Source organism: Trachinotus anak, unplaced genomic scaffold (assembly GCF_046630095.1).
Source record: "Trachinotus anak isolate AG129_WGS33_773 ecotype Australia unplaced genomic scaffold, CSIRO_AGI_Tana_v1 ptg000031l, whole genome shotgun sequence".
Taxonomy (NCBI): Eukaryota; Metazoa; Chordata; class Actinopteri; order Carangiformes; family Carangidae; genus Trachinotus; species Trachinotus anak.
The window spans coordinates 1823282-1842588 of NW_027273882.1; the positions used below are offsets into that span (position 1 = coordinate 1823282).

General features: G+C 39.8%; 1 protein-coding gene across 1 annotated transcript in view; it reads left to right on the forward strand.

Moving 5' to 3' along the window:
* The window catches only part of rngtt (RNA guanylyltransferase and 5'-phosphatase), a 92131-nt gene extending 73752 nt beyond the window's left edge, over positions 1-18379 (forward strand). The window contains exons 14-16 of the mRNA XM_071468136.1: positions 5044-5110; positions 15320-15443; positions 17783-18379. Of these exons, the coding sequence (XP_071324237.1) occupies positions 5044-5110; positions 15320-15443; positions 17783-17949 (358 nt within the window). The 3' untranslated portion in view covers positions 17950-18379. The remainder of the gene's footprint in view (positions 1-5043; positions 5111-15319; positions 15444-17782) is intronic.
* Positions 18380-19307: the final 928 nt, after the last annotated feature.

A 19307-nucleotide genomic window follows, 5' to 3' on the forward strand; every position in this document is an offset into this window, starting at 1 on the left:
TGTTTCCTTAACTTTAATCCAATGCGATGTTCAGGCCAAAATAGAAAAGTTTTTCGGTGCGCTTTGTGATTAGTACTAATAAGCTAAAGTTCGCGTGCTAATATACTCAAGTAAAATGACAAATATGGTCAAAATAATACAAAATAAACATTTGTATGTTGTTGGGGCGCAGGAGTAATAACTGAGGAGTGCAGTAATGACTTGCTCCTCCTGTCCACATGTCAAAATGTCCATTGGCAAGACACTGAGCTACGGGGAGGCCACCGCTTTGCATAGTGTATCAACAACTATTGTGTAAATTGGAATGACAGGCAAATTATAAAGCACTTGGTCTGTTGAGGTAGAGAACAGTTATGTACTGTAAGTGCAGTCCATTTACCAATTACTGTGGTCACATTCAAGGATCTGGCTCAAAGCACCTAACTACAGTCTCACAGAGCTGCTAGCATTCTTGTTTTTTCTCTGTCAGCACGATGCACATCTCTTTGCTCTGTGTACTTTTCTTCAACTCAATTTGTGAGAGGTGTCTGAGAGCGAGCAAACAGACCCACAGCTGTCAGCTCTCTGGTCATGCTGCCTTTTCCCCTGAGAGCCAGGTGACCTCAGCGACTGTCCCCGCTTTTTAGCCATGAGCCTGCCACCGTTCACCATCAACAGACTGAGAGGAGCACAGTGGGGCGCATTCACTCATCCTACTCCAAAGCCTGCCAGCCAGCCAGCCAGTCAGCTTCTTGACTCCTCCCTGCGTGTGGGAGAACACAGACGATTATTGTTGCCATTTGAGAACGTTCAAACATTGCCCTGAAAGATGAATTTGAGGAAGAGGAGCACTCTTCAGACCTCACTTGGTGTAGGTTTTCACATGTCTCCTTAGTTACCGTCTGAGAGAGAGAAAGAGATGGACAACGAGGTAACGACTGTTTATTCGTCAGCCCACACAATCAATCCTTGAGCACGTCTTTGTGTACCACCGAGGCATACAGCCTTGCAAGTCTTATTACCTTCTCGGAGCGCAAGCACAGAGGCAGACAGTGAATATTGTGAGACAGGGAGAGTGGCGAGGAGGAAAAGAAGAAAATGGAAAGTTGAAGCAATTCCAGAAAGCATGATAGCACCCTTCCCAAGTATGGAGTTGAACAGTTCTGAGTATTGTATAGATTGTTTGAACTAGGGATAATTTGAGCCAGCATTCTGTCTGAAGAGGCAGTGACTAATGGTTACATCATCATTCATTAGGTGTGTAGTGACTTTGAGGACCCAGAAAGGGGGAATGATATCGTCTGACTGGCTTGGATTTGCTCTCTAGAGGCCAGCATCCAGGCTTCTTGTTACTGGTCTTTCTACTCCATTGACTGAAGTGTCATTACAGCATCCCAATCCATATTTTGTGTAAAGGATCCGCAATTCAGAGTTCCACCTCAGGTACCCACCCTCTTGATCGCTGATGTGAAAGTGTCAGAGTGACATTAAGAACAGCATATGATAAATGCTTCTGAGGTTTTGGGAAATTCTTTCACATATGTTTTCCATCATCCATACAGTCTTGTATGATGTCCTTCCAGTACTGCTTCTCGTAGTCTCAAGATATGTCAGTTTAAGGATTATTCGCCATTGATCTTTTGTCAATGACTCTACCTTCCCCCAGGTCCTTGCTATAGCTTGTCTACTTGCTGCTAACAGTATGTTAATCAAATAGCTGCCACTGCCCCATCATATTTTCTTCAGAGGTAAATAACAGTTATTTTCCGACATTTCCCACCCAAAGAAAAAATATACATGAGTCATCATCATAAAATCCACACTCCTGCCAACATTTGTGATGTTTAGGTAACTGCTTACTTTTGGTGTAACAAAGATTTAAATGGGATTTTTCCAGGATGGATGTTTGGTGGATGTGTTTTCCACATTTTGAACTATTATGAAAAGTCTGCATTGTGTCTGCTAGTTTTTTTTTAGACTCACTGCAATTGCAGTGTAATTCCCAATAAGGGGATCTGAGATGTCTAGAGAGGCCTCGCAGGTTCAGCTGTCAGCACAAACATGAAGGATTCTGCTGAACAAACATGGAATGGATTTCTCTGTATGGACACAAAGATTCCAGGAGTTTGCACCTCGATAACCCCGCTGTATCCAGTTGGCATAATTTCACAGGATGTTTGTTGGCTGAACTCCAGCACAAACATTTTATGCATTTTAATGTCTAATTTTCCACAGTTGAACTTGTTTTTTACAATTTTTTGGCCTGTATAACTATAATTCATTAATATTTGTATTCATTTGCAGCATAATGGCTGCTCTTAGTCAGCATATATAAAGCACAATGTTGGCAATAATATGTTTTTGTTATTGTCAACAAATCCATTAAAATACCAAAACCATCAATGTATTTGTCCATCTCTTAATATTTATTTAAATTTTACAAGTATATAATATTGACCAATACCACACAACACCATAGTTGCAGCCTAAACTAGTTTTATTGTCCAAACTCAGCAAGAAAATACATAGAAAACAGCAGAAAACAACCAACAACAATACAATAAAACTCAATAACAAGCCCCAGATTGTTCATGAAAACGTGACTAATCCCTCTTTAAAAGTCATTTTAAAAAGAAGTTTAAAATGATCCTATGTATGATTTATGTTTTGTTCTGTGGTTAAAGAGTTCCACATCTTGATCCTCCAAACAGACACAGGATAAATGAAAGGGGCGCCCTATAGTTCCCCAGAGACAAACCCAGACTCACAGAGCCAGAAACCCTTAGAAGTACCAGCGTACTTCCTGACTTCCCTGCCCGCTCTATGGCACTCATTTCCAAGCCTGTTTGTTCCCACTGAAGATAAATATACAGTGAACTTCATTATTTATAAAAGACACACTACTGTCCTACAACAGCTGGGCTTTGTGGGTGTTAGCAAACGTTACTCAAACAGGAGAAAATATTGAACATGTTGGGGACTGTTTTACCCGGCTGATTAATACGCATATGGTGCACTACTGAGCATTAACGTCATCAAGACACTGTGTGTGTGTGTGTGTGTGTGTGTGTGTGTGTGTGTGTGTGTGTGTGTGTGTGTGTGTGTGTGTGTGTGTGTGTGTGTGTGGAGGGGGATGGGGAGGGGCCGTTGAGTCAAAATAAACTGGAGTGGGTACAAGTAATGGTTTTATCAATTGTTAATCAGACACAAACCTGAGTGATCGTTTCCCCTGTTTTCCTGTAGCATTTTTGGATTGTTAGGATTGTTTTGAAGAAAAAAAAAACACACAATAGAAGACAGGATTTGATTTTCCGGAAACTACTTTCGTTAAAGAGGAGCTTGTTCTATATTTGAGGACCAGACAATTACACATTATTAACAAAATCAGAGAGATACAAGTCTCCCACAGAGTGTTGCATTGTGGTTGGGTTAGAGCCATATTGTTGCTTCACTAGTGAGTGTCCTCAGGTCCATTTATAGCGTGTCTTTTAGAGTTAGTCAGCCCTAGTAAAGACCAGTTTAACGGGGCATCTAATGGCTCGTGTAGTGTTGTACAGCCATGGAGGAAATAAATTCCTGATGAGGTGACTGAATCTTCTGTCGTGTGGCCAAGATTATCCACTAGCTAACTGCCCGAGAAAGTCATTTTGACTTCTTCCATGAGCCTGAAAGGAGTGTGTGTTTTGTTTTTTTTCACACGGTACATCACTTCCTTTGTGTTTGACATTATAGTGGTGTATTTTTATTTTTTTTCCTTCCATGGATTCATAAATCATTTGACATACCGTTACAGCTGCTACAGGTCTGATTGCATGTGTTTCTGAGACTGTGGCAAGTGTTTATTTTTATCTGTGTTTTGTGCTGTTAAGTTCTCTCATTTTAACACAATCCAGCCGACCCTAACTCTGAGAAAAACTGCAGTGTAATTTAAGACAGCAGGACTCTGTCAGTTACACATGAACCTCAGCATTATGGCTTTGAGTGCAGCGTCAACTTAGCAGCGTGAAACAGCTTGTGAACGACAACAAAAGAGCCTGTTCTTCTGAAGCACCCTGATATATATACTCTCTGATGCTGTTTCCTCATCTGCTCTGCTGAGTCTGGTAAAATCTCACTGATATGTCACTGTTGTATTTAAGAAAACTGTCTACATCATCAGTACAACTTGCTTGTTTGGAGTCCTGCAGGTTTTGGAAAGTATTTATCCCACAATGCGTAAATCAAAAGTATTAATGGAGCCAATGACGGGAAAGGCTGTAAGGTCTGAACAGTGTCCATCACTGCACGGCTATTTGGCTCTCTTAATGTCTACTGCTGTTTCCTTCCTGCTTGTGTTAGCTATCATTACACAGGAGGGGGTTGGGGTGGATGGAAAGATGGGCTCTGATTTCAGCTCCGGTTGAAATCTCTGAATGAGGTGCATCAGACTACGTAGATGCACTGCAGTTTAGCCTTCAATTTAGCTCAATAGCCCCCCTTATTTCCGTTCTAAAAATGGCCAGCTAATATGAAACCAGCGCCCGTATACTCAGCCTGTGGCACACATTACACGTCTGCGGGCACATGGGGGCTGTTTTTGGTGGAGGGAGGTAGGGAGCAGTGTGTGATTAAGACATCTGCTGGGCGTGATCTCTTGGACGAGACACAAAAACTGCACAGACACATGTTCATTGTACAGATGGATGCACAAACAAGGGATAAAATATAACATATAAACCCCAATATCGTCTGAATGAACTGTGCTGAGGGCTCACAGTCAGCTCTCAGACAGAGGTACAGTACAGTATAATGTGTTCAGTCTCTGTATATGCTCTGCAGAATTATTATTGCCTTGGACACTGAACGTGCCCATACTGTAGTTGTCCCTCTAAGTTTAGAAACACGAAGCTGCACAGAGAGACAGACGGGCTCATATAGGTGTAATCTCACATGTCTGCCGTTCTGTTACTAGCTGGAAAATGGAAGTGGCGTAGTGATGTCTTCCCGCTGCTGATACCACTCAGATACTCTCGTGTTGAAATCCTGCACTGAGGGTGTTAACCGTGCTCTCCTTTGTCTTTGTAGGCTGATTCCACAGACTGTCGGCTTGCTCTACGTTGGCAACTATGACAGGCCCTTTGCAAAGATGAAGGTGAGAAAATAAATGTGTTGTTTTGTCGAATTCATCCTCACGCCAACAAACCAAATCCCCCTGTGTTCTTCCAGCTTCCAGAACTCAGTTTTGTTGGAGGCAAGTTACCACTGCCAAGATTTAACAGAGTGCACGTTTGGCAAAATTTTTCATCATCTGTTGTGACATGAAGATAAAGTGTTTAGCAGTTTTGTCGCTTTCCAGGTTAATTGTTTTGTCTAAATTCTTTAACAACAGCTTGGGTTTTAATTTACCTCAGAGAACCAGGTCTTTATTAGAGACACCCTTGGGTGCCTTACTTCCTGTGTCATCAGTGCATTTGAGCATATTTAATTAAATTCACCTGGTAAACTCAGAATAATGGACATCAGTGTGACACCGTTTTCATACCGTTCCTTCATTCACCACCCTGCTGCTCTTAATTTTTCTCTTTAACGGAAATGCGATCCTTGCTTACTAATTAATTCCAGTCAGGTCTGCTCTCGCAAGTGGAGGATTTTGATGCCCAGTCCATTGTACTTTGATCTTTTTTGTTCAGTGTTGAGCTACCGTCAGTGACAATCAACGCCTCCCTGCACAGATGTTTCACACTGCTGAACTGGAAAGTGCTTTTGAGAGAGCAAAGCAAGTTTTTTTCCGGTCTATACCGAACTTGTATAGGTACGACAGTTTTAACGAGTTTACTCACAGTAATATGCCCGGGAAATGAAACAGTTAGTTGCAACTACTTTCATAACGGATGAGACAATTAAGTCATTTTTCAAGCAAAGACGTTACACAGCTACTTTAATGTGAAGATATGCTGTTTTTCTTTCTTTCTGTTTTATATCATTTTAATTGAATATTTTCTGACTTCAGGTTGAAGAGTTTGAAAAAAATACAATAACCTCCCAGATATTATTCTTACTCTTTTTTTATACCTTTATATGAGCTCAGAACTGTGTCAGCGCAATAATTATTCCTTCATGGATCACTCTCACACTGCAAAGCTGCAACTAATGATTATTTTCTCGATTAACTGATGAATCGGATATGACAGATATGATATGATAATCAGTTATGACAAAGAAAAGCAGCAAATCTGCGCTTAACTAGCGAATGCTGTGAATCTTTGCTTGAAAATAATTAAAATTATTATTTGATTATCAAAATAGTTTTCTCTCTAGCTACTAATCAATTAACTAACTAACCATGGCAGCTCTAACGCACTTTACCTTCTCATGTTCAGCTTTTGTCTGTGGTATAGTGCACTGTCGGTAGGACAGAGAGGGATTTATCAGCTGCTCTTACTGTAACAGTGACACTGAGTTCAAGAGTTTCCTGGCTGCATATTGCTTGTATGAATGCACAGAGTTGTACTTTATGGGATCTCACACACGACATCATCAGACCTTTGACCTACAGTAATACACGGTCAAGTGCACTCTACAATAACGACCATCTCATCCATACAAGAGTATTATGGAAATTGACTGGTCTGGGGCAGTGATGCGGTTTAAGAGTAACATGATTGAACTTAACATTTGCTCTGTGGTTCCTGTTTTGATGCACATTTCTATAATGCTGTTATTCCAAATGGGAATTTGCCACCAATTTGACTAAATGACTTTTATGTGTATGCTTCCCAGCAGTCACGGTATTGGTTTAGACATATGGTAAATATGTGTTTCTGTTTCCTCTGGTATTGTCACTGGTGTGCCAGATTCCCATATATCAGCCTTGGGCTCTGTTACTGAACAAGGTAGAGTCTCTGTTTGCTGTTTGGTCTCTAAGCTCATCTCAGGGAGACAGAGCAAAAAGCTGCAGCCCCGAGGTCATCTTCTCTCAGCCTTCGTGTTGCTATTTTTGGTGTGAAACATGTTTTACAGTCAGTCCAAGTGTGAACATACTAAGAGATGGTAATTGCATGCCAGCGCCGGACGTGGAGACTTGTGTTCCTGATAAGTCTGACACGTAGTGCCACCTCTGCACAGGCTGTGTGCGTGTTCGTGACCTGCACAACAGAATAGGTTTGATATTCATAGCCTTGCTCATGGGCATGTTAGAAATGTGGACATGTCAATAAGATGCAATTTGAGGCACATTCAGCTGCCGCCTCATATGAGAGCATGCAGCTGCTCGAAAAAACGAATCAAACCAACTTTTTCTGTAATTAGAAAAATGTTGTAATCTTCATGAAAACCTGTTTTATTGGCTCAATTCTTCAAGTTTAGCTCCTTATTGTTGTAACTCTCGCACTGTTGGTACCTACAGGGACTTGCTAAAATGAATTTTGGATGGGAGCTTTCGTGATGCTTTATCAGCTCAGCCTTTCGAGAAAGGAGAGGATATTGTAAAAGAGTAGGGTGATTGAGAACCTCTCGTGTAGTCAATGTCTAGACTTCATGAGCATTAACTGAAAATGGTTTAATTATGAAAAGCATGTCTGGACCTACCTATGGATCAATGTGTATTAAAGACATGAGAGATTTGCTAATTACATCTCCATTCTGTCTCCTTAGAAAGGAAGGAATGTAAAAATGTAGTCAGTGTCATGAGCGTTGTAGCTTCCTTTTGCTTGCTCATCAGTTCTAATTACTCTTGGCTATGTTGCAAATAAAGCACATTCTGCCGCTGCATTACTTGGCCGTAGTTTCTACTGACTATAATCACAATGTAATCAAGAAATGAATTAGTGAGATGTGGGAACACAGCACTATCCCCAAGAATAGGTCCAACAGGGCATACACGATCTCCCAGGTAAGTCAAACTTATTTTGAAGAGTAAAATTAGAACCCAGACTGTGTTGTAAACATCCTTCACAGTGGTTTTCCTGTGCGATGAGGGATTATTAAAGGTCCCATGTTGTATAAAGTGAGATTTTTATGTCTTTTTGATAATAAAGCAGGTCTAGGTTTATATTAATACTGTGAAAGTATCAAAGCCTCAGTCCACAGGGAAATGAACACAGCCCATATTCAGAAACTGAGCCTTAAAACAAGCCTTCAGGACGTCTGTAATTTTGTGATGTCACAACAAAGCAGTCACCAATCTCAGCCATGCCCCAAGCCCAGCCCATCTGGACCCACCATCCAGTCTTGCAGGATTTGGTTTCGCTGAGTGTTTACCTGAAATCTGCCATATTTCTATTTGATCACTCTGAAAAGATTCAGCCTTAGAGTCTCTCTTCTGATTGGCTCACCAACCTTTTGTTGCTACAGCTACAGAGAAAAGCGTTAGAGAGGAGATGTAAAACCAGATTGAGAAGGTTTTTGATGCTTAACGCCACAGATATATCTTTTTATAGATATCAAAACTTCAAATAAATAAAAATGTAAAATATGGGCCCATTAGATACTCAATTCAAGTTTCATCACCAAATAAAGTTGTAGGTCCTCTGGCTAAAAGACCAGCTTGTTTACGTCCTGTCTGATCGTCTGATCATTGGTGCTCACTGCTCTTTTGGATCTGTTTTTTAGAGATGCACAAATCTGACTTTTCTCCCCCAATGTTGATTCTGAAGCCCAGTCTCTGGGTATCAGAGATGCTGTCTTTCCTGAAAATGTACAATCTGTTTGCCTCTCTCTATGAAACTGTTATGTATTCACTTATTTTGCTTGATTAATCCTCTTCTTAAGACTGTGTGTGCAAACTAGTCTTGATTGACATCTTCACTCTTCTGTTAGTTTTGTTGCACCTGTGAAGATAGATACCTTTCTTTCTGGTCCATAGAGTTTCGCAACAGCACCCGAGACACCCGCGGGGATGTGTAAATCCTTTAAATATAAATAGGATGGTTTAAGTTTAGAGTTACCAGGGGGTGGGTGAAAAATGATTCACATTAATGTCACGATTCTTATCTACTTTAATTCTGAATCGATTCACAAATGCTAAAAATCGATTTCTGTGATAGCATTAGTTGCTAATGTCATGTTGATGCAACAGAAATTCACAAGCATTTTGTGAATACTTTGTACCCCCTCACCTACACCGACCGACACACACCGCAGCACATTACAACATTTCAAACACCTCTGGTGGGGTGAAGAAAATAACTGCATCACTACAGCATTTTTGTATAATGAAATCAGCATTGTAGCCCAGAGGCTGCTGGAGAACAACAACACAGCACTGTTTTTCACCCATTACTCCAGAGCTCCACAACAAAAAAGCATTTAACCAGTGATGTTGGTCATTCAATTACATTCATTTTCTTCATACAGGAAAAAGATGTAAGATGTAAGATGCTTCCAAGTTAATGCAGTTAAACCAAAAAGCTGCTTACTCACAGACACACTTTCTCAGCTTGTTTTCTTTTAATCAGACAACAATCTTCATCAGGACCAATTAGTTTAAATGTTATGTTGTGGTTAATTTGCAGCTCAGTGAGAAAAGGACAGGAGTCAGTGGTTTAGAGTATAAACTAAAATATAGTTCCCCCTTTCTTTTCTTTTTTTTTTTTTTTGATCAAAAGTTGTTTTAAATTGTGACTATTATTTGAGTCAAAACACCAAGAACTGAAAACACATCCTGATAATGGCAAAGATTCCCACCCCAACGAGTTACCACGGACTCCTACTCCTGTTAAAATCCATAGTGCCAGAGAGTTTTCAGTCCTTCTGAGTCTCTGCATTGTTCCAGGTCTGAGTTGTAGAAAAGGTAGAATTTGCTAAAAAACTGGTGTAAGTAATGGCTGTTGAGTCCCCATTTAGTTCCACAGTTTCATGGAGTCAGCTCCCTGTGCAGAGCTATATGCGGCCTGTGGGTAGAGCTCATTAATCATAAATAATCTGAATGGTGCCTGACAGATGCAGTCACCAGAGACGGAGATAAGAGCAGCTCTCAGTCAAAGATCGGCGGCTTTGATGAAGCGGTGAGAGTTTGGTAGCGTGCACTCCACCTCCTGAGTGCTGAAATGCCTCCGACCGTTTTTACCTCCAATGATTTTCCCAATTTGTACGACTCCATACGCATCATTAAGTGAGCATGAGACCGAGTGTTTTTCTGTGTAATCAACAGTGACACTTTCTCCTTGAAGTTCAACGAAAATATTTAAGTTTTCATTCTCTGTTTCTTTTTAAGATTTTTGTTGCCCACAGCTTTTGTCTATTATTTGAGTTGTGGGATCTAAGAACTATGAATACTGTCAGTAACTGAATGCGCTGCCATCAGAAAACTTAAGAAAGACACTTAATCATGCTGCACAACAAACTAATCAATTAAAAGTTAGAGGTACAAGGTAAAAACACAATTCTCTGATGGAAGTCTTTGCAGTTTATTTGTTTGTTTCTTGTGCTTTGTTTAACTGTCAGAGCTGACTATGTACGCCTGCTTTCCCATTATTTGTCTCTGTTGCACATTATTACCTCGTTTTTCTCCTCAGAGATCTCCTCGGTTCTGATGTGACAGCCAATTTGAATGTGTGGGATAATGATCGGTATTATACATATTCACCAGAGCCCTGACGCTGACGTCATTTAATGGGTTCACGAGCAGTCGCTGAGTCGTTGGACTCACATTTGTTTGTTCTGTGACACAGGTATTAAAGGCCACATATAGCTGTAATGTGTTGTAATTACATAGTAGATAATACAGCGTGCGAGGCGACTGTTTTCACTTTATAATTCACAAGGATTGCCAAGTCATTTAGCTGACTTGTGTATATTTTAGTAGGAGCTGATATTAATGGACAGAAGACATCTAATGTATTCTGTTTGAAAGCATATATTAAAGGGTGAGCATTAGTTTTTATACTTTGCATCAGATGCGTTGTTCCCTCTGAGGGAGTGTTTGTTCATGCTCGTACTTTTGCATCCTCTCTCTGCTTATATATTCTTTCATCTAGTTTCTTGTTATTAAAATGGACCCGAGTGCTGCCGAGTCGCAGACCTCAGGGATCACTCTGATTAAGTCTCGAATGAAACAAAGGCAGGGTCAGAAAAACAAAACAAGCTATTCAAGGAAATTGCAAACTTTGAATGTTTACTCATCCGCGTCGCTATCTCTGCAAAAGTGCTGTAATAAAGTGTAGCACAGTGTCCTCGTAAAACAGCCCACACAGATTCCAATATTTGATAAAGAAGCAGGTTGTTGTGCTCTGGCTGGTAAAAGGTCAGATGTCATAAATTCTTAGAAGTTTGTTTGTTTGTTTTTGGTCCCAGTTTCTGCTTTACTGCACAATATGGCAACTATAGTTTTATGTGTTGGTCACGTTCTTCCTGTCCTAAACCTAAAGTTTAGGTTTGGATGCTGATATTTCCTGGGATTGCTGCCAAAAACTTCTGTCTTTTCTCATGAAAAGAACCCAGTGTTTGTCTGTCTGGCTGTCAAAAGTGTTCATTCACTGTAGACTATTGCTTATGTTGAAAAAAAGATGCCCTCTTCAAATTTCATTAACACTGTCTAACTGCTGGAGTTATAGTCCAACCTTTACATGATGCAACAGTAATATAACCAGTGGTGGGAGAAGTATTACGATCTTTTTCACAAGTAAAATGATCAATGATACTCCCACATTAAAAATTTTACTTAAGTGTAGGCATCTAAGAATTAACAGCAAAATACTGTAAGTATCAAAAATAAGTTTTTATTATGTGACATCATTCAGAGCGTTATATTTATCATTTATCTTATATTAATCATAGACAGTGGGGTATATTATATGGATATTATTACTAATGCATATATGCTTATGCACATACGTTTTGTGGATTAATCAGTGCATCATATTTTAAGCTAAGATAAGATAATCATATGTTTACAAATTGAGTCTTAATTTGGAAAACAAAAACAAAAACAAAAAAAATAGTAACTCCAGCCGTGAAATAAATGTAGTAGAGTAGAAGTATAATGCAGCATAAAATGGAAGTACTCAAGTGAAGTATAAGTACCTCAAATTTATATTTAAGTACAGTATTTAAGTAAATGTTTATGAACATCAGTATAAAATACATGATGAAAACATGCCTGATTATAACAAAAAAGCTAATTTACATAAGTGATTATGGATTATAGATTGATTATAGATTATTATTGCTGGGGTTGTTCCCCGAAAATATGTTTCTGGGAAGTAATCATTTTAAAATCACAAGAAATACTTAAACCCTAGAGAGAATTTCAGCTGACACTGGTTCTGTAGTTTAATGTGGTAAAGATACGTCCATGTCAGGAATAATTCATTTTTTCAGGGATGCGAGTCTGTGTGTCAAAAGTGTGATTGTCAGGAGTTTTCTTTAAATCTGACAACACTCTTTATAAGAAAGTGCCTGTTAATCTGGTGTTTTGTGGTGTAACACAATAACAACAATCAGTAATTGCAGAATACAGCTTTTCATATTTCCTGTGCCCTTTTATATTTATTCAAACAAGGTGTTATTACACCTGAAGAACACATGGATGTTTCATGAGAATCGTTTGCTTTCAGGTGCTGATACAGTAGCAGACGTAAAACAGGCTTTTCTGTCAGTGTTTTAGTTAAGAAACTTTACATTTTGAAAAAAGAAAAAGCTTAAGTACTGGCATGAGTGCTTGCACCTTTTTCTTCCTTGTTAGTATTCCTTAGTATAAATTCTAATCTTTATATTGGAATAGAAAGCAGAGAGGCTGAGCTATTCTCCTCTGCATTAGTGCAACACTGGCTGATGAAGAGTTCAACTGACAAAGTCCCCGATAACTGGTGGCACATGTGTGCTGCCATAATGAGATAGATTTGGATGGATTAAGCACCAAGTGGTGATGAAAAATGGCAGCCAACATGTCACCCCTTACCAGCAGGAAGAGATCCCAGCCTGTAGCAGCACGTCCCGTCTGCCTGTACTGCCCTTCAGTTTTCTGGCAGCGTGCTGTGTCGAGCTTTAGGAAAGCTTAGAGATTCTGTCGCTGCTTTAGATCGTCCGTTCTTCTCCAAATGCAGAAATGTTTAATTTACAGTCTCATTAATATGCTGTATGTCTTCAGACTGAGATCAAAGGGAGTTGTTTTGGAGATAATTCTGAATTGTGAAATAATGACAATGACTCGACCTACGTGTTGTTGAGTTACGAATTCTCAAGGTCATCGTATGAAATCCAACATCTAGAATTTCTCTCTTTGGCATGCATTCTTTCTCTCCCCTTTTTGTCTTCCTTCCTCGCACACTTTCTTGCTTCCTGTGTGATTTCCAGCCCCCCGCTGTGAGCCCAGATGCCCCACTCTCCAGGATCAGACGAGCTCTTACTTTGTATTTTTGCAGCTTGCCAAACAACGACACTTTCCTGGCAACAGTGCTTGCGGTCTGACCTTTGCTGCGGGTCACATGTTCACACTGAAGCCTGCAGGTTGGCTTCTTTACAGAACCTCCACACAATCCCTCTGAACGGCCTGAAAAATCACAGACGATCACTTCATAATGACTCCTGTCGTACTCTTGATTTCTTTGAAAGCCCACCATTACCCTATTTCGGCTGCACTTTTTGCTTCTCAGCAGCTCTAGGGTTTGCATTTTCCAAGTCCTGAGAATCCTCTCAGTGAGACACAGTCCCTCGACAAATAAACAACAGATGCTCAAATGTCTTCTTTGACTCATACTTGATCTTCAGTATCGTGTGCCATTTTCATATACTTCAGCAGTGCTACAGTGTTCTCAGCGCGTAGAGTTGATTTTGTTTTCAAAGCAGAATATGATGTAATAAGTCAGTGATCCCGTGTAGCTCAGTGGGATGAGCAGGAACTGCTGTTGCTCTGCTTTGTTGGGGGCTACATCAAAGAGATACAGACGCTCACACTGTGTGAGGATCTGTCTGTGTTTTTGTATGAATACACCAGTTTTAGCCTAAATCCTTGAGCAACATTGCACCAAAGGAAAATCCTTTTAACTGTTAAATTCCTCTCTAAATAATAGTCATTTTCTCAATCTGAAAATCTCCATTCTTCGAGATGTTTCATCTTCCTCATCCCTTTAATAATGAGATGCATAAAGCGTCATTGTCAGGTTGGATTTGGAAACAGGAACACTTTCTGAAGTCTCATTACCACTGTCATGTAACTCGATGTCAGACTCAAACAAAAAACACTCTCATAGAATATCCGTGTGATATAAAGTGGGGGTTTTTTTTAATCTAAATGTTAAATTAAATAATATTAACTCAATATCACCCAAAACCCATGGTCGTCTACTGTTGTCTGTTATCGCGTCGTTTCCATGAATCCATTAGTTGAGATTAAGATGCTTTGATTAGTTTTGTGCTGAAACAATAAATCGATTAACATAAAATAAACTTTATTGACACCACACAGAGAAATTTAAGTCACACAGCAACAGAATTCGATAAGCAAAAAATTTCAAATCTACCATACTGTATAAATTATGAACATCAACTACTCACACAACTACACACAACAAAAGGTAATAAACACTATATGCACAAGTATAAATGGAAAATATAAAGTCAATTAACAGAAAATATGATTATTGTTTAATGTGTTTCTTAATCAAAAATGCTAAATATTTGCTGCTTCCACCTTCTCAAATATCTCTTCATGTCTTTGTAAACTGAATATCTTTGGGTTTGCATTGTTGGTGGAACAAATCAAACAGTTCTCTTTCTTCAAAGTTTAATGGATTTTATAATAATGACTTCCTGCTTTGATTTGGAGCCTGAAATGTAAAAATGTTTTATTTTTAGATTTAAACAAGAATGCCAGTGTAATATTAGTTTTTTGGCAAAAATGTTGAACTACCAAATGTATTTGCTGCTGGTGCCAGAACCAATATAATCCGTCATGCTGAGCTGCACATTTATTGTATTTCATCCTATTCTACTTGATTTTTAATGTCATAGTCACTGCAGCTGTATATCCATTTTGTACGTTCCATTTATTGTATTTTGACGTTGCCTTCCAAGCTGCCCGAAGCCTCATTTTGCCTCTTAACTGCTACTAAAAGTGTTCATTGGTATGTAGTAACAGCAAAAGTGAATATAATAATTTGAAGCATGTTCATTTTTGAGGCTGGAGTTACACACGCCAGTCATTGTGAGCTGTCTGCTTTCATCAATCAGCACCGTCTCTGAGAGTTTTTGTAATGACTGAAGTCTGTGACTCCCATAAGAGGTGACAGATCTGTAGCCCGCGCCGCCTAAGCCTCTGACCGCGACAAAATACCTCATAGGATTAATGACATTGCACTGGTATTTCTTTGACTCTTTGTTGTAAAAGTACAAACCATGTGTCCTTTCATCTTTGTCTGCACAGGCCACGAAAGAGCTGAAACAGTACGACAACAAGATCATCGAGTGCACCTTTGCCAACAACAGCTGGGTGTTCATGAGGCAGAGGGTGGACAAGAGCTTCCCCAACTCCTACGATACAGCCATGGGTGAGACTTCCAACAGTTATCTATGAATATCTCATTGTCTCCTCTACCTGTGTGATTAACCACCCGTCAGCCTGCGATTAATGGCTCATTTTTATCTCTATTTCACGTCAGCCTCCTGTCTTAGTTTGACTTCTGTAATATGAGGCCGTGTGTGTACATTTTTAATCTTGAGGCTGCATTATTTATTATTTCTGTATCAACAATAGATGAAATGATTATGTGGTTGTAAAAGGGGTCACTCTTAGCAACACACCCACAGATAATTATCGCATCGTTATCGCTTTTCCCCCAGCTCCATGGAGAATTTCAGCTTATTGTTTTGAGTTCCTGACCCGCAGCATTAATTTTTTCTCTTTATTTTATTCTTTTTAAATTCTGCTCTCATCAGTTTAGCAGGCAGCTGTTTTCAGCAAGAACAGCTCTAATAAACCCACTGCAAACAACCTGCCACAGCAAACAGCAGACAGACAAAAAATCTGAGATAAATATTTCTCCTGAAGCGTCAGTAGAGATAAACAGAGCTAAAAGGAGAGTCAAGATTGGACACACGACTCTGAAGGAGTGATAATTTGATGATAATATGTCAGCGCTCTGTTTACGTCTGTCCCCAAGTGACAAAATAGCACAATTAATGCTGCTTTAGATAAATTGTAAATGAGAGTATAATATGAATTACTTAGTTTTTTTGATCAAATGTTTAGTTTTTAAAGTTTCTGTAAAAGTTTCTACTGTTGGTAATGTAGTTGCTTAGAATGAAAGGGTGAAAGTAATTTTAGTTTCACAGTTCAATAAAAGAAAAACTGAGTGATTACCTCTGTTTTGAATTCTGAACACTTTTCAAATGGCCCTATGAAAATTGCGCCACCGTAACAGCTTCTTGAAACAAATGGTGAAAAACAGAGAAGATGGAGAAGGAATGCCAAAATAATAGTTTAGCACAGTAATAAATCTTGTTTGTGTCGCAGTTACCTAAACGCTGACTTTCCAGTGTTGTACAAGGTGGCACATAAAAGTACAAATTGAACCAATAAAAACAAGAAGCACAAGCGAGAGAAAATACATTTAAAGAATGAATTGAATTGATAGAGGAAGATAGAAAAGATAGCCCTGAATTATTAAGCTTTAGATCCTGAGGCAGGCTGTTTGCCGCCTTGGAGCCCAGATGGCAAAAGCGCCCTTTATCTAAAATCTAGACAGACCGCATTTCTCCCCAAGCCGATAACAACATCGTGCTCCATTTCGAAAGTAATACATAATCATCTAAATGTTTTGGGTGTCATGGTATGGTCATGAATGTGCCAATAGAGCTGTGCAGTGGGATGAGCTATTTTTGGCCCCTCCGGTCCTGCTAGTAAAAGTCCCATTCATTTTCTCCTATGGACAGTGTGAGGTGATGCAGCATGAAATTCTCCCGGTTGTATCGTCAGTGTATAGCTGCTAGAAAATATCTGGTTCTTTGACAACGTTGTCAGGGGTGCAATCCTGCATACATAAAAACATAGAGTAAAAAGTTAAGTGTAACTCCCAGAGTGCATTTCAGCAAGACACATCCAATTACTGAGTTTAAAATTCTGTTACATGCGCTGCCAATGGTTGGTGGAAGCTAAAGATAACTTTGTTGAAAGAACTGAAAACATTAGTAGCTTCTATCACAACTTTTGAATTCTCGTCAGCTCTGGCACTGACTATAGCTCTGATTCATATGTCTGACTGGCTTCTTCTCCTTAGTAACTGTGGCCAAGGCTCATGGGTATTGAAATATTTATCCACTATGACAATACTGACAAGAAAAACATGATTTATCACAAAGTCTAAACTAGAAGGGCACTCAAAGAGCGCAGAGCGCCTCCAAGGCCAATCTCACTGCCATGACTGATCTGCTTATCGCAATATCATAATGTCTTACAAGCTATTTGCTATATGTTTATTTGCCACTTATAGGTGATATATTTTAAATGATGTGTTGCCTAACTGTAGTTAGCTAATCATATGCTAACTCTTATCCTTGGAAATGGTTGCTACTGTGGATATTAAGCTAGTTAGCCGGGCATGCAAACATCTGCAGCCGAAGTTGGAGCAGATACATAGTTCTCTTCCTACAGCCCCATGCACATCACTTCAACGTGTTGAGAAATCAACAAGACACACAATCAACAACATCAAGAGATTGCATGATTGCTGTTTAGGCCAGGGGGGTTTGCCAGTGTGGTGGTGATGCCTGTGCTAAAATGACTGAAGCATAAATTTTGCTGCTGGAAGAGTCCGTCACCACTTCTGTAGTAACCTTCATCTTCCTGTGTGGGTGGGTGTGTGTGTTTATTCTTTCTCTCTCTCCCCAGCTGTGTGTAAAAGCATCCAGGAGCCGGTCACTAAGGACATCCTGCTGGAGTATGTGGACCGCTGTGCTCAGGCAGTCCAAGCCCAGAACCGGAAGCACCCGCCAGACCCAGACTCTGAGCTAATGCCCCCTCCCCCTCCAAAGAGACCCAACCGGGCCATCCCATAGCCCACGGTCAGGCCCTCTGGACTGCTCCACGGTCACTGTGTACATCCACTTCACCAGCCACATCATCCCCTTAATGGAAAACAGACATTTTAAGGCTTTCTTCCCCCCAGCACATTTGCTTTATCAGCCTGTACATGTAAGGACTTCAGAGACATTTCATCGACTGCCTCAGCGTCATCGATTTACCTTGTAGACTTCTTTGTAGCTTTAATTGCTGGTGTTCTTATTAAAATGGAAAAAACATGATGCTTAGTTTTTTTGTTTTGTTTTTTTTCCTATTTATCTTTTTTTAAAAACTGAGCTAATTGGTATTTATCAACATGGACATTGTTATGGCTACAATAACACCTGCCAATGCAGACCTTGTTTGTGTTTTGTCAACTAGTTCCTTAATTTGTACTGACGGAGGAGTAAACATAATCAAAGCTCATTCTCCTGTCTTGATGCATTTAAAACAGACAACAATACTTCCAACATCACAGATCTCATCTAGATTAACACAGAGCTGCATGGGTTTTGCTCTTGGATCCAGTTAAGTTAATAATGTTGCTGCAAATCATCAGTCAGAGGCTTCCATATGTTTTCATTTCAAGACTCACATCAAACACATCAAGTCTGGATTTCTGTCCAGAGGAAGCCCATCTGTGTGGACTTGGGTTTTAAAGGCCACATGGGTGGGTGGGGAGATGACAACATGATTGCACACTCTCAACAAACTGACTACGTTGGAATAAAAGCAGGGAAGTCGAGCTACAGACGGGTGACAAATTAAAGGAAAAAAAAAAACAAAGTATCTTAAACGGCTTCATTGCAAAATGTCTACACCATTTTTCCAGAAAATGTTACTGCATTTGGTGGTTTGATGATGGTGGTAGAGAGCGGTGTCCAACATATCGCTACAAAGTGTTAAGTTGGGTTGAGATCCAGTGATTGTGAAAATAATTCTCATAAATTTCAAACTCATCAAACCAGTCAGTGACCCCTCGTGTCCTGAGAGTGGGGATGTCAATAGATACATATTGTATTATAGGATACAGTCAAAATCAGTCGATCATTATGGATAAAGGTGGTGGTGACAAGACTGAAAAGGTGCCCCTCTACCATACCAAACCATCCTGTTACTTATGTCTCAGAAAATTCAATCTGTAAAATTGAATTTCACCACTGAATGTCTCATAGCTTCCCCACAAACAAATCTTTATCTACAGCTCCCGGTAGAAATGTGAGGAGAAACGCTCGGTCCATCATCTTAAGATACGAGGAAATGTGTCACTCGCCGAGGATGTCTCGCACAGGAATAACACATGAACCTGCGTCACGGCGAGCACATGCTCTGCTGAAGGATCCTCTCTGCAACA